This window comes from Crassostrea angulata, chromosome 3, assembly GCF_025612915.1.
Source record: "Crassostrea angulata isolate pt1a10 chromosome 3, ASM2561291v2, whole genome shotgun sequence".
Taxonomy (NCBI): Eukaryota; Metazoa; Mollusca; class Bivalvia; order Ostreida; family Ostreidae; genus Magallana; species Magallana angulata.
In genome coordinates, this window is record NC_069113.1 from 17,651,219 (window position 1) to 17,664,823 (window position 13,605).

The 13,605-nt window shown below is 34.9% G+C and overlaps 1 protein-coding gene across 1 annotated transcript; it reads right to left on the minus strand.

Annotated features, from left to right (window-relative positions):
• Positions 1–5,923: 5,923 nt before the first annotated feature.
• On the minus strand, positions 5,924–10,166 carry LOC128178292 (seipin-like). Its single transcript, XM_052845396.1, has 8 exons — positions 9,897–10,166; positions 9,719–9,794; positions 8,710–8,785; positions 8,537–8,610; positions 7,698–7,832; positions 7,367–7,464; positions 7,047–7,273; positions 5,924–6,664 (listed from the first exon to the last, which is right to left on the minus strand). The coding sequence occupies exons 1-8, from the start codon at positions 10,106–10,108 to the stop codon at positions 6,477–6,479; spliced, it is 1,086 nt and encodes a 361-aa protein (XP_052701356.1). The 5' UTR covers positions 10,109–10,166; the 3' UTR covers positions 5,924–6,476.
• Positions 10,167–13,605: the final 3,439 nt, after the last annotated feature.

Genomic DNA, 13,605 nt, shown 5'->3' on the forward strand with positions numbered 1-13,605 from the left:
AAGCTGCAAACATAATTGGGTGTCTGGTAAACTTCAGGCAAAATAAAAGAGGATTACCAGAAGTTTGCTACTACTGGCAAAGATCGGCAAACAAGTTCTAAAGTTTTCTGGTAAACTAATCAATTTGCTGCAAATTTGCCGCAAACAATTCATTTTGGTAAGGGTAACTGTTTCAAAAGAAGAGTTGGCAGCTAGAACTGGACAACATTGAAATGGTGACCATCTGAATGGGTCCACTAAAAAAAGGATGTAAAAATGAAAAGTGTTTAAAGCTTGTTCTTTACCTAAAGATACTACTTGAGATTATTATGAATTAGTATAATTTAGTATAAAACATCCTGTATTCAATAGGCAATTTATATGGTAGTAGTATAAGGCAGATAAAAAAAAAGAGATATATAAAACACAGGGTCTTTACAATGGTTTTACAAATTGGTCTGAAAGTGAATGACCCTGACCTTTTTACATGGAAACGATTCAAGTCATTTCAAAGTCACTGTGTAATGCTTATGTTCAGGCAGTCTTATGGTAAGGTTTAAGCTAGATTTAGTCAAAGGGAGAGAAATTATCAAGGTCTAAAACTGAATGTATGACATCATTCTCAGACAGAAAAACTTGGTTCAAGGTCACTGCACACCATTTACTCATAAGCATTATTTATGTGAAGTATGAGCGAGATAGAATCAAGGGTAAAGAAAATATGGTCTGGACAAGAATTTTTAAAGAGTTCTGATGACCTTAACCTCTGCCCTAGAAACTTTGGTCAATGTACAACCTTCATTCAAGGGAGGGTCAAGGGGAGATAATAGAAGGTCAAAATAAGAATATTATATACAGGTTTGCTTTGACCTTAACCTTTGACCATGAAACTTGATTCAAAGTTTCTGTACAACCTTTCACATGAAAACACTATGCTGTTGAAATCAGAGCCAGATCAAGTTATGGGGAGAGAAAATATGCTTTTGACAATTAATGATTATATCGGATAAACAAACCCATGGACAGACAGATAGATCTGCCACACAGTGGACCTCTGACTAATTAGCCAATTGTGTAATATTCTTTGGTCTTAACAATGCAAAGCTAAACATATCAGATTAATTATTAACGTGAACTGTTAGCGTAATTATGATTAGCAATAAATGCTGTAAAGGAGATGACTACATGTACTTCTACCTCTTGGAAAGCATTCATCGTTACCCTTTGCTAGCAGATAACTTAAATAGGACTTGTGATCTTTTAATTGAATTGAAACAATGACCAGCTTAGTTTTCAAACAATTCATAAAATGCATTGAAATTGTTGCCTCCAAGAAGCATATATAACAATTCAGGAAAACATCTTCGGTTTATATATTTATGCTTGATATATTGAAAAATATATTAATTTTGTTAAAAATCATCTGTTTTAATTTGCTTTTAATCTAAACCTCTTCAACAATGTACTCAACAACACCTAGAAATTCCTTTTTAGCTCACCTGAGCCAAAGGCTCAAGTGAGCTTTTCTGATCACAATTTGTCCGTTGTCTGTCGTTGTCGTCATTGTCGTCGTTGTCGTTGTCGTCGTTGTTAACTTTTCACATTTTCATCTTCTTCTCAAGAACCACTGGACAGATTTCAACCAAATTTGGCACAAAGCACCACTAGGTGAAGGGGATTCAAGTTTATTCAAATGAAGTGCCACGCCCTTTTTAAAGGGGAGATAATTGAGAATTATTAAAAATTTGTTGGTATTTTTCAAAAATTTTCTTCTCAAAAACTATTCAGCCAGAAAAGCTTAAACTTGTGTGGAGGCATCCTCAGGTAGTGTAGATTCAAGTTTGTTCAAATCATGGTCCAGGGGGGTAGGGAGGGGCCACAAGAGGGGGATCAAGTTTTACATAGGAATATATAGAGAAAATCTTTAAAAATCTTCTTCTCAAAAACTATCAGGCCAGAAAAGCTCAAATTAAAATGGGAGCATCCTCAGGTAGTGTAGATTCAAGTTTGTTCAATTCATAGTTTCCCGGGGGTAGGGTGGGGCCACAATTGGGGGATCAAGTTGTACATAGGAATATATGGAGAAAATCTTTAAAAATCTTCTTCTCAAAAACTAATAGGCCAGAAAAGCTCAAATTTAAATGGAAGCATCCTCAGGAAGTGTAGATTCAAAATTGTTCAAATCATGGTCCCCGGGGGTAGGGTGGGGCCACAATTTGGGGATCAAGTTGTACATAGGATTATATGGAGAAAATCTTTAAAAATCTTCTTCTCAAAAACTATTAGGCCAGAAAAGCTCAAATTTAAATGGAAGCATCTTCAGGAAGTGTAGATTCAAAATTGTTCAAATCATGGTTCCTGGGGGTAGGATGGGGCCACAATTGGGGGATCAAGTTTTCCATAGGAATATATAGAGAAAATCTTTAAAAATCTTCTTCTCAAAAACTATTAGGCCAGGAAAGCTCAATTTTGAGTGGAAGCATCCTCAGGTAGTGTAAATTCAAGTTTGTTTAAATCATGGTCCCCGGGGGTAGGGTGGAGCCACAATAGGGGGATCGTGTTTTAAATAGGAATATATAGAGAAAATCTTTAAAAATCCTCTTCTCAAAAACTATTTGGCCAAATAAGCTCAAATTAAAATGGAAGCATCCTCAGGTAGTATAGATTTAAGTCTGTTCAAATCATGATCCCCGGGGGTAGGGTGGGGCCATAATAGGGGGATCAAGTTTTACATTGGAATATATATAGAGAAAATCTTTAAAAATCTTATTCTCAAAATCTATTAGGCCAGATAAGCTCAAATTAAAATGGAAGCATCCTCAGGTAGTGTAGATTCATGTTTCTTCAAATCATAGTCCCCGGGGCTAGGGTGGGGCCACAATTGGGGGATCAATTTTTACATAAGAGTATATAGAGAAAATCTTTTAAAAAATTTCTTTTAATAACTATTTGGCCAAGAAATCTCAAATTGGCGTGTAACCATCCTCAGATAATGTAGATTCAAGTTTGTTCAAGTTTGTTCAAATCATGGTCTCTGGGGGTAGGGCGGGGCCACAATGGGGGAAACATTTTTATATATAGAGAAAATCTTTAAAAGTCTTCTTCTCAAAAGTATTAGGCCAGGAAAGCCCAAATTTGAGTGGAGGTATCCCCAGATCATATAGATTCAAGTTTGTTTAAATAATAGTCCAGGGGTAGGGTGAGGCCACAATGGGGGATGAAATTTTACTTAGGAATATATAGAGAAAATCTTTCAAAATCTTCTTTTTAAAGACTATTTGGCCAGAAAAGCTTAAACTTGTGTAGAGGCATCCTCGGGTAGTGTAAATTCAAGTTTGCAAAATCACAGTCCCTAGAGGTAGGGCGGGACCTTGATGGCGGTTTGAATTTTTACATAGGTATATATAGAGAAAATCTTGGTCCAAAACTCAGTACTTAGTGTGAAAGCACAGGTTATGAGATTAAAGGTAGATTTAAGTTTGATGAAACCATGATTCTCTAGAGAATAGTGGGGCCATGAAATGGGGGGGGGGTATATAGGAATAGAGAAAAATCTTAGAGGTACAACAACAAAAGGGGCTTGGTATTTACCAAAAAAATAAGAGGTGGATAAAAATTGGCAGATTTTCATTTTTTTTTAGCAAGATCTACTGTACTCAGTTGTCAAGATATTTTGATACTGTAATGCTAATTTGATCAGAATTAAGGCAATTGTTGCTCAGGTGAGCGATGTGGCCCCTGGGCCTCTTGTATATAGTATTACATTAAGAATGTATTTCAGGGAAAAAAGAGATCAAAGTCCAAGTGTGCTTGATACAACTACTGGTGATAAATATGTAATACATGTACAATATAGCACAGAAAATTGTGAGTTCAAGTCAAAGGTCAGGCCTATATTACATGACTCAACATCAAGGGTTGGTTTCACAGAGAACATCAGCGTACTGTATACTTAGGATTATATTTAATGTGAACAATTAATTATATTGTGTGTTTGCAACACATAGCTCCAAAAGGGACTGAGATTATGTACTTTTTAAATGTTATAAAGTTTACTAGTATGAGTCCCCAATCTCCTATTCATTTTGCAATTTTATCTATACAGGGATACATATTTGTTAAGCAACATATCTCTACATATAAGAGGTATTTCAGAGAGATATCGATCTCCCGATATCTTTACCACTGAGATATCTACAAGTATTTATAATTTTATAAAAATATTTCTTACAGCAAAACAAAATATTTTTCAAATATTTTTCTTTCAGTTCAAATATATCTTTTTACTTTCTAAATATCCCATTCGGAGTCATACATGTACAGTTGAACTTCGATATCTCAAACACTGATATCTTGAATACAATGGATATGTCGAAGTGATTTGTAAGTCCTTACTTTATTATCAAGGATTTTACCCTCAATATCTCGAATATCAGGAAGTTTTTAAACAGTCCAATCAAGTTTGAGATAATAAAGTTTGACTGTATCTTCGAAATAGAAATGAATTACTTATAAAATAATAAAATGCCTTGTCAATTATGAGTTTCTGATAGATATCAAAGTTTCATAGTGGAGTATTTAGATACCGGTAATTAATTACATGTATATACAAGGAAGAAAAAAACATGATTAGTTTCTTTCATGCTTTAATGAAACTTTGATGTTTTATTGCACATGTCAGTACATAAGATTTGATTAAATTAAGAACAGCATGTAGCAATGGTAATAAAGTCATACAGTAAAAACAGACAGACAAAACATCTAATGCAATTTTTCATAAGTTAAGAACAAATTAAATTGGAAAGTTGTCTTTAATATATATACATTAACCAAATTTTTAAGGCTTCCTTGGATTTGTATGTTTGAATGGTATAAATGGTATTGCACATCGATATAATCAATAGCTTTATAAAATATTTTCAAATGTACTAAAAGATAAAATTGAACTTTTGACACAAAAATATACTTCAAACAAAAATTGACAAAATAAACATAGTGAAAAAACTATGGTACTTTACACTGGTATCTTCCCTTTTTGAAGGCTGTAATCTTTGAAAATGGCACATCCACAAGTTGAAACACACACATAAAATCATATAAAATAAACAAAAACATTATGTGATTATCTGGCAATGACTGACTAATGGTACATATACATGTACATAGCAAACTTTTGTGATTGGATCACAGAATGCCTAGTACAAGCACCTCAACATTTACTATTACCCGTTTTTAAGGTTTAATGTGCCAAGCACAACAAAACACAAGTTCCCAACATTGAAAGACTAAGGGAATATTAATACTAAACAGATAGTATACAAAACTGAAAAGAGAAAATTTAAAGATGATAAGAAATGAATCAATTTCAATTTAGAATAAGATAAACATTTTACATTATTACACAACTATTTCATATCTTTATACCCCTTTCTTTTTTTGTATCATAAAATAAATTAAAATTGAGAAATATTTATCTAAGATAGCCAGAGACAAAAACTAATCAGCAAAAATACTAATTCATGCAATACTAAAGATATAACTACCAGTATTAATATTTGTTTACATTTTTTGGTCCATTTTAAAGAACTTTCATTAACTGAATATTAACTCTAATTCACATGACAAATAAAGCTTTACTATGTAAAAAGTGCACACATGCATGTTTTACACTCAATTATTGGAATGTACTTCATTCAAACAAGAAATAAAAAAGCAACAGTAAAGATTTGAATTCTTGAAAAATACATACACTGTGGTACAAATGCAGTTATATTTCAGTGACCTGATTTTGCATAAATATATTAGGTTTCCATTGTGAAACTATTCTTCATGTATGTCTGTTCATTTGGCATACTGTGGTTTCATTAATATTCAAGGGTATCAATTTTCGTGGATAAAGTGAAAATCACAGTTTCAAGGATACGTAAATTCGTCGCCAATGACCGCAAGTAAGAGTGAATCTGTATCTAGAGCAAGTTTCTGGTTTCTTTCTCACTGAGTAAATGTATTGAACACTATTCCACTCTCAACATATACATGTATCAAATCTCACTAATACATGTACAAGCCTCAACACATTATGTGTCCTGTAGATACATAATGGAAAACTAAAAACAATGATATACTGTAAAGTATTAAGCATGGATAAAAACAAGTATTGGTGCATGGTAATGCATGGTACTAGCATACAGTGTAAAACGTTCATTTATCTTTCATTTTTACAGCAGTACATGTGTATTTTCAACAGTAGATATAAAAGCACACACAGAACAGTACTATTCTTTTGGTTCTATATTATTTCAAACAGACACTCTGATCTACATATGCACACTGGAAAATGTCCTCTATCACACATAATAACTGACCTTTAGGCTGAAAAACTCTTGGCAATGCAAATAATGCTCATCTGCGCTTCTATACAAATTTACACAAAATAAAAAAAATAAAAATGGTTTTAATATAAGTTACAATGACAAGCAATCACTTCAAGGTCTTGATCAGGAGGAAGTGACAGGGTGTCTGTGACGTAGGAATGTAGAATCACTCTCCGAACCTTCTGTGTTCTTTCCTGAAATTAGACTCTCCTCTGTGTCTTCTGACACCTCTCTACTAACCATTGTCTCCAACGTGGAGTACTGTTGTTCAGGGTAGGAATGAGATTTCCCCAGCATTTGGGCTTCTGTTGCTACAAAAATTCAATAAGTTTTTATTGTTTTCAGCTTAGATAATAAATCTGTTTATAGCACATGCTTCTACTGTAGGTATTAGGAAAAAAAATTTATGCATACTACGGATATTTTTCAGCACATAGTCTTAGAAAATGAGCCAAAAAAGTTTGGTAATTACAAATATATACATTAATGCAATACAGGGGGGCTTTAACATCTTTGAGCTAAAATTTTGGCGATTTGTGAACAAAAATGGTTTCATGGAGATTTCATAGGGTATTTATTACTTTCACTGATAAATACTGTCAAAGAAATCAAGAAATTTAATCTCAAATGATAATACTGCTTTACAAGTCTACTTATCATCAAGGAGAAATAGTATCTACTAGCTCGTCATACCTTTTCTTTCCCTTGCCAACATCTCTCTTATATTTTTCCTTCGTTCCTCCATTGCACTTTTATCTTTACTTTTGGTCTCAGGTTCATATTCCACTGAATTGGAATTGCCATTACCCCTGCTGTAGTAAATCTGATACCATGACAACAAAGCAATGAAGCTCAGCAGGCACATGTTTAGGGTCGTTCCTATGGCAGCTGACAGGAGAGGCCAATGGAACAGCATGTATCTGTAAGTACACAAAATTGGAAAAAATCAGTCTAGGCTCTCAAAAGAATCACAAACATTCTAAAAGTGTTACATATAAGTGCAGTATACTTGCCTCAAGCCCGTAAAGTGAGCATAAATCTTTAATGTGGCTGTATAAATCTGAATCTTTTTATTCTGGACTTCTATGTATGCCCCCACGGCTGGATTATACTGAAATTGAAATAAATCTTAGATTAAATATCATAACACTTAATGTTAAGAATGGACTTAAATGAAGGGTTTTACGCAATGATGGTGTCTTCTGTGTTTTGTATTTCTGGAGGAATAAGGGAGCTGTACTTTTAAAGACAATTTTTTCTTATTTTTTAACTCAAAAGAAATGAGGTTAAAATTTCAAGCTTTATAAAATTGCATGACAATTTAACTGTAGCACAAAAACTTACTGAGTCATCGATGTAATTGTTGTAAAATTCTACTGTTAAAAACTGCTTTTGTTCCACAAAGCCGGACAAAAGCAGGGGAGAAAACACAAATGTGTCCATGATCCTCAGCAGCTCAGATCTATAGTGTAACATTATCTAAACGAAAATAAATATCAGCAAATTAATAGCACATCAATATCACAGTATATATGCAAATTTTTCACATGTGTATTAATGCATGTTTTGAATGGCTAAACATCATTCATGAGTTCACTGTTCTTTGTACTAGAAATGGCTTGTTATTGGATAACACAATATACTTTGTTTTGCAATGGTTACCTACATCCTTTGCATTTTTCTGTTGTGGGATAATATTGCACATTACATAGAAAATTAAAACAAACCATTCAATTATGTGAGAGCGTGAGCATGTTGAGGTTTCCTGAAAAAACATCAGAACATTGAAGCATGTGCTATTATCATCTATTCCCATTAATAATAAATCATGAACTGTATATATACATGTACTTTTCAAAAGTGTGTGAATGTGATGGAAAAGAAGGAGTGCAGATCAAGTATGTGTAATGTTTAAAAACTTGTAAAACTCCATGCTTAATCATAAATCAAATAAAATAACATATGCATGTATTTGTTTATAAACCTTATCACAAACTGTACTGCAGTTTTGAAGAGGTCTGTTTTTTTGGCAAGATAGACACACAGTTTTGAACTCTGTTTTTTTTTTTAACTAAAAAACATCCTTAGTTCAGCATGATAACAAAATCAGGTGGTTTGGGGGTTTTTTTTGCACAAGATGGGAATGCAGTTGAAATTGAGGGTTGATAAGAATTTTCACCTACACTTACAGATCTTGAGGAACTAGATACAGTGCCTCCAGACTTGTCAAAGAGCTGCAACTTCACCATAAACATGCCTGAAGAAAAAAAAAGACATGTTTATCGAAGCATCTATCATATACATTGAATCTGTTTCTTTTGGAATTAATAATTTTGGACATGACTTGTTACTGCACCTAGTTCTTTGTTTATGGGAGATTCTGGTAGTACTGTTTCCATTTTAATAGTATATGATTCACCTCTCGCAAACACCTGGAAGAAAGATATTTTAGAGAAAGTTTAATAATGTTTAAAATATAAACCTTAAAATCTAAACAGTGTACTCTAAAAAAAATTAGACACCTTTAGAAAATTGTTTGTTTGCTTTCTCACAACTCAATGTTTAAACTATGTCCTCTGGAGAATTTTTTTTTCAGTGTATGAGAAGAGTTAAATCTCCAAGCAATTTCTGATGATTTGAGAGACTATTCTAAGGTGTAGTTAGCAACCTTATCAGGACAGATACATTAAAGTATGTTGTTGATTTATTAGCTAAAATATTTTAGCATTTTAGGCAGTCTTGGAAACTACTGTCTACCAATTGATATACACACCAATACATGAATAAATCTAATAGTCTGTCCCAAGATGCTTATGCTGCACATTTGGACATTTTTTAATAAAAATACACATACCTGTGAATAAAGTGCAATTGAAATCAATGAAAGGGAAAATTGAAAAAATCTCCATTGACTCATTATTGTGTTTCACTCGGAAAAATTCACAGAAATTAAAACTGATTTCTTATGGAGATTTATAATTGGGAATGTTTACACCTTTTCTCCATTCAGAAGTCACTCGAAATACCTCGCACAATTTGTCAACATTATCTCTTTAGCAATGGAAACCTTTTTATTTTTCACAGTGTATTGAAATCTGACAAGCTAGAGGGGACATTTCAAAAGGGAAATCTTGGGATCTTTTTTATACTACTGAATGAGCACCGTTTGAACCAAGGGGTGTTTATTGATATTGAACAATTTAAAAAATGTGTGGCATAAATTTCTTGGGACAGAATATAGTAAATTAAAACACACAAACTGGAGAAATTTGGCTTTGAATGCAAATATTTCAGTAATGATGAGACCATATTTTTCAGTGCGCTAGTTCAGGTAAGTTTACATAAACATTGATTTCTGTGAATACCTCTGTTTGGCCCTCCTGAACCAGGGTGATATTATCTGCAGGGTATGAACACATTCCAATGCCATCTTCACATAGTCTGTAAAGAATTCTGAATTCTTTTCATCTTGCCCTTGGTTTTGCATATCAGATTGTATTACCAGAAAATTCAAAATCTTTATTGTTTATCAAGTTTACTTACTTGAACTGCAAATTCACAGGTTTAGTGAGAGACACAGGAGGCATATAAGCAAAATAAAAACTTCCATAAAGGAAAGCAGAAAACCATAGCAAAATCATAAAAACAGTGATGAAAACAGCAATTCTAGTGAGAATTTCTTTTAACTTTGATAAAGTTAAATCAAACGAATCCTTAAGCCATCCAAGGATATTGTAAACAAACATTAAAATCATGATTTCATTTGTTTATGGAACTTTGTACCGGAAACGATTTCAAGTTTGAGCAACTCTATCCAAATCTTTTCGTGTTTTGTATCGTTAACTCAAAGAATTCTGAAAAATCTTAATATGATGTATTTTGGGCAATATAATATGTAAGAAATAAGAGTACCGAAATAAATACATTATGCAACACATAATATTATGTAACTGTGCAAATGTTACACCGTACAAGTTAATGTTATTCATATTGTAACGTGTCGCGGCCTCGACCAGGCGTCTCGGTCCGTACACGGTTCACCCGAGTTTTATAGGGAATGCAGACACTTGCCAAGTGCCTCTATGATGTACAGAAAAGCTTTAATTCAAAATATACAGATATAGTTTAACCACTGCCTTGTGGTAATTCTCAATATATACAGATATATATAAGCCACTGCCTTGTGGCTATTTCTATGTTTGTCAACCGCCCTTGCCACCTGGCAAGGCAACTTGTCGCTCGGCCACTTGGTAACGCAAGTTGGTCAATCAATCTGGCTATGCCACTTGGCCTATCAATTTGTCACTCTATTAAGAATCTAATTTAATTAACTTCAATGAACCAGTTTCTACTTACAGAATTCACGGCTGTGAAATCTACTACACAGTAATTCGCCCTAGGGATTACTTCTCGTATAAGACTACTGTACAGACTATACAACATCAACCAACCCAACCAGCGACACCATCTGGCTCTTAAACCAATTGCATTATGTCTAACACAAGTGTTTAAGGACATCCAAACATATTCTCTCGATTTATAAGTCTATCTGACTAATAAGAAACTACAATAACTGTTTTTGTTGTTTTGTTTTTTATATAATAAGAATACTTGAATCACTCTTTTAATCATTTGACATTTTAATAACACTATTTACAATAATTACTGATAATAAAAATACAAACAAGGGAAGATAACTCTTTCAATCGTTTCACTTCCCTCCCCTTAAGAATATGCGTCCCGCATGATTCTACAGTCAGAACAAACAATAAGCAAATCAAAATTAACAAATCCATATGCCGATGATCTACAGCATCTTCTCCCTCTTGCGTCCGTGCTCCCGGACAATGGTCGTTGTCTTGATCGACTTGGTATATACAACTGGGTCTGTCTGAACAGCCTTATCTGCAACTTTGCACGTGAGGTCATTTGTCTTGTCATCCAGCCTTGGTGTCTTACAACTGTCGGGTGTATACACGGGCATGGGTTGAGTCCTCTTTCTAACAGTAGGATCGACGGCTTTCTCACAGGGTGAAGGTCCATTGGTAGCTATACAATCTCTAGGTTCTTTGTTACTGGTACCCGGTTCTTCGTCAATTGTAATGTCGGGTTCCTGTTCTGAAGACTCGTCCTCGTGGAGATCTCCAGATAAACTATCGTCACTGGATTTTATACCCTCTGCATTATCAGACTGTTGGCTGCCTTTTCCTCTCTCAACTTCGTCTGGATGGTTTCTCTTTAGATGCCGTATGTAGTTGACTTTCTTATCAGTCGAATAATCACATCGTCTACAAAAGTGTCTGGTTTCATAACACTCGGCCATATGGTCTTTCCATTCCGAGTGACATCTACTTTTAAAGGAACAGAATGGACATTTTTTCAGCTGTTCTGCACTGGTAGTCTTCGTCTTCGCCATTACTCTACAACAGAAAAAAAACTTGTTGTAAAGACAATTTACCACTGGACATAATCTTGCAGCCATTTAGGCTGTCTTCTAATTCTAGAACCACCCGTTGCACCCAAATTAACATCATTGTCAACCTCATCTGTTTCAGACCCTTCATCGCTTATAACATCTGCCTTGACGTTGCTTGTAGCAGATTGGTTAGTTTCTACCTGAGAACTAGCCTCTTCAAGAACCTCTTCTCTTAACACCTGGTCACGCTTTAGTCGCAACCTGTCAACATGCACAACCTGTGGTTTGCCACGTTGTCCACAATCAACCTTGTAGGTTAAGTCTGTCAGTTTTCTGAGTACTTTAAATGGACCTTGCCAGTAACTAGTGAACTTCGGGGATCTTCCGACCTTTCTGATAGGAAAGTAAACATAAACTTGATCGTCTGGCTTGAACTTTTGCCATGATAGTTTCTGGTCGTGATACCTTTTCTGTCTCACCATAGCTGTGTTTATATTCTTTCTGACATACTTGTGAGCCTCTTCCATTGTCTCTTTGAGTTGCCATGCCTACTTGTTGCTTGGAATATATTTAACTTCCGTTGGCATCTCGTACATAATGTCCAGCGGTGTAGTCACCTCTCTACCAAGCATCATGAGGTTTGGTGTGAACCCTGTGGTCTCATGTACTGATGATCTGTATGCCATCATGACATAAGGTAAAAACCTATCCCAGTCAGAATGGTGATCATTTACGTATGCACTAAGCATCGTCACAAGTGTCTTATTAAAACGTTCCACCATCCCATCACTTTGTGGGTGGTAAGGGGTGGTACGTGTCTTCTTTATATGTAGGACATGACACATCTCGGAGAACAGTTCGCTCTCGTACTGGCGACCCTGGTCAGAATGGATGATTGAGGGTGTTCCATATCGTACAACAACTTCCTCAACTATAATTCTAGCAACGGTTGCAGCTTCCATGTTTGGCATGGCAAAACTCTCCGTCCATTTAGTAAAATAGTCGGAAATTACTAGAATATATTTATTGCCGTTTTCAGTCAACGGAAGTTCACCCAAGATGTCAGTCGCAATTCTGTCCATGGTAATCCCACTTTTTACAAGTTTCATTGGTGCTCGCTTCCTCATTTGTGGACTCTTTCTCTTAGAGCACTTTTCACAGCCAGCTATGTAGGTTCTAGTGTCAGCTTGTAAACCTGGCCAATAGTATTTCTGTCGAACTCGGGCTAGTGTCTTGGTAACACCCAAATGTGCAGCAGTTTCCATATCATGGCAATATTGCAAAACAGTTCTGCGTTCGCTTCGGGGTATTATTGCTTGTAGACAAGATGCTTTTCCATTGCCAGCATCATACCTCCGGTATAAGATACCATTTTCTACCACAAGGCTATCCCACTGAGACCAAAGAGATCTTAAAACATATCCAAGACCACTTATATCCTCGTATGAAGGTTTGCTTGTACTTTCCAACCAGCTCTTTACTTGCTTCAATTCATGGTCTTTATTTTGTACTTCCCTGATGTTGAGACATAAATCTTTGCTTTCAGAAGCTAACTTAACAACATTGACATGACTCTTTGGTGACTTATCTTGTGGTTTGTCTAAGACACTTTGCTTTTGCAATTGATTTGATGGATCATATCCACACTGTCTACATGGTAACCTACTTAATGCATCTGCATTTTTGTGCTGAAGCCCCGGCCTATGTTGTATCTTGAAATCAAAGGCACTTAATGTCTCTAGCCATCTGGCAAGCTGACCTTCGGGGTTTTTGAAGTTAAACAACCATCTTAGTGAACCATGGTCACTACGAACCAAAAACTCTTTTCCATACAAG